Below are 1,422 nucleotides of genomic sequence, written 5' to 3'. Positions count from 1 at the left end.
GTTCAAGGGGTATGAATACTTTTGCAAACCACTGTATGTTTCACTTTGGTGAAGTTTCCCTTCTGGATGTAACAGAGTTGATGCAATCCACTGTAAAAGTGACAAAAACACACAAAGTTATTTTATTGCAGTGATTAATTTGACCTATATGTAGAAAATGTTACATTTACATGATGACATCATGGATCAGTCAGCAGCAGCATCTGATCAATATGTGATCCATGTTAAAGAAAGGTGATTGATCGAAATCGCTCAAATTGTTCAAATCACGCCGCTCTATCGCACTAGACGCACCGAGAGCAGTTCCTGATGCTGCTTGACGCACGTCCACCATAGACTTTACCAGAAAACCCGACGCTCCTGATGCTGAAATCGCATTCGGTGTGGACGCAGCATTATAGGCAGTGTTTAACCTGGCAGACAGGAAGTAGGTAAATTATATATAAAAGGGTCCCAAGGACTGAGCCCTGAGGAACCCCACAGGTAATGTAATACCCAGATAAAAGTTTATCTTTATGTTTTTGGCAGCAGATGCTAATAAAACATTAAAATTTGAAGTCTCACCTGTCACTCATGTCCACTGAACTGTCACTGGGCGGTTCTATGGTCAGGACGGGGAGGTGTCCTCCCCCTCCTCCTCCCCCCGCCCTCCCTCTGTACTCCCCCCGACACTCGGTGCAGGGGGTGCTGCTCCTCCGGCTGGCGTTGCTGCCTCCCTCCGTCTCCCTGCTGTCCTCCCTCCCCCCTGCTCCTCCTCCGCCCCAGTAGTCTGTATCGGAGCTAGAGGCGGGTCGGGAGAGCGGCGAGGAGGRGAGGCAGCCCTCGTCCATGTACAGGGTGACGTCGCTGAAGGAGGTGGCGGTGCTGTCCTCGTGCATGGCGGCTCCTCCTCCCCGGCCTCCTCCCACCGGGCCAGCCGCTCGTCTGGAGGCCGTGTTTGTGTTGCGCCACCCGCACTGTCTGTAGTCCTCTTCGTCTTCCTCCTCGTCCTCCTCCCCTTCCTCTTCCTCTTCTTCCTCTTCCTCGTCGCCCTCTTCCTCATCCTCATCATCCTCGCCTTCCCCTCCAACGTCCTGCGAGTCTTCACGACCGGACTGGCAGGTGAGGGAGTCGTCCATGGAGTCGGCCAGAGACTTGACCTGCAGACAACAAAAATGATGATTTAAAGAAAAAAGGGTCCAAACTGAATTTAACTGTAGCTAAAACATTCTGCAACACAAACTTTATTTTAATAACAAATCTTTATAAATAAGAGATAGAGGTGGAGATCCTCAGGGCTCTGTGCTTGGACTGATACTCTTTACCAGTGGTGGGCAGCACTAATCTAAAAATTAGTTGCACTAGCCCGAAACCACTACCGCTAACTTTGATATTTAGGTCCCCTAATTCTAAAACACTAACTTTAACATTTAGGTCCCCTAA

General features: G+C 49.7%; 1 protein-coding gene across 1 annotated transcript in view; it reads right to left on the bottom strand.

Annotated features, from left to right (window-relative positions):
- The window catches only part of LOC106533139 (IQ motif and SEC7 domain-containing protein 2), a gene marked incomplete in the record, with an annotated part of 41,789 nt that overhangs the window by 18,858 nt on the left and 21,509 nt on the right, over positions 1-1,422 (bottom strand). Inside the window, 1 exon segment of the mRNA XM_014029380.1 lies at positions 565-1,139. Within this exon segment, the coding sequence (XP_013884834.1) occupies positions 565-1,139 (575 nt within the window).

The sequence above is a fragment of the Austrofundulus limnaeus genome, unplaced genomic scaffold, assembly GCF_001266775.1.
Source record: "Austrofundulus limnaeus strain Quisiro unplaced genomic scaffold, Austrofundulus_limnaeus-1.0 Scaffold892, whole genome shotgun sequence".
Lineage (NCBI taxonomy): Eukaryota > Metazoa > Chordata > Actinopteri > Cyprinodontiformes > Rivulidae > Austrofundulus > Austrofundulus limnaeus.
Note: the sequence above shows the minus strand (reverse complement) of the source record. Positions and strands in the feature narration are given on the sequence as shown.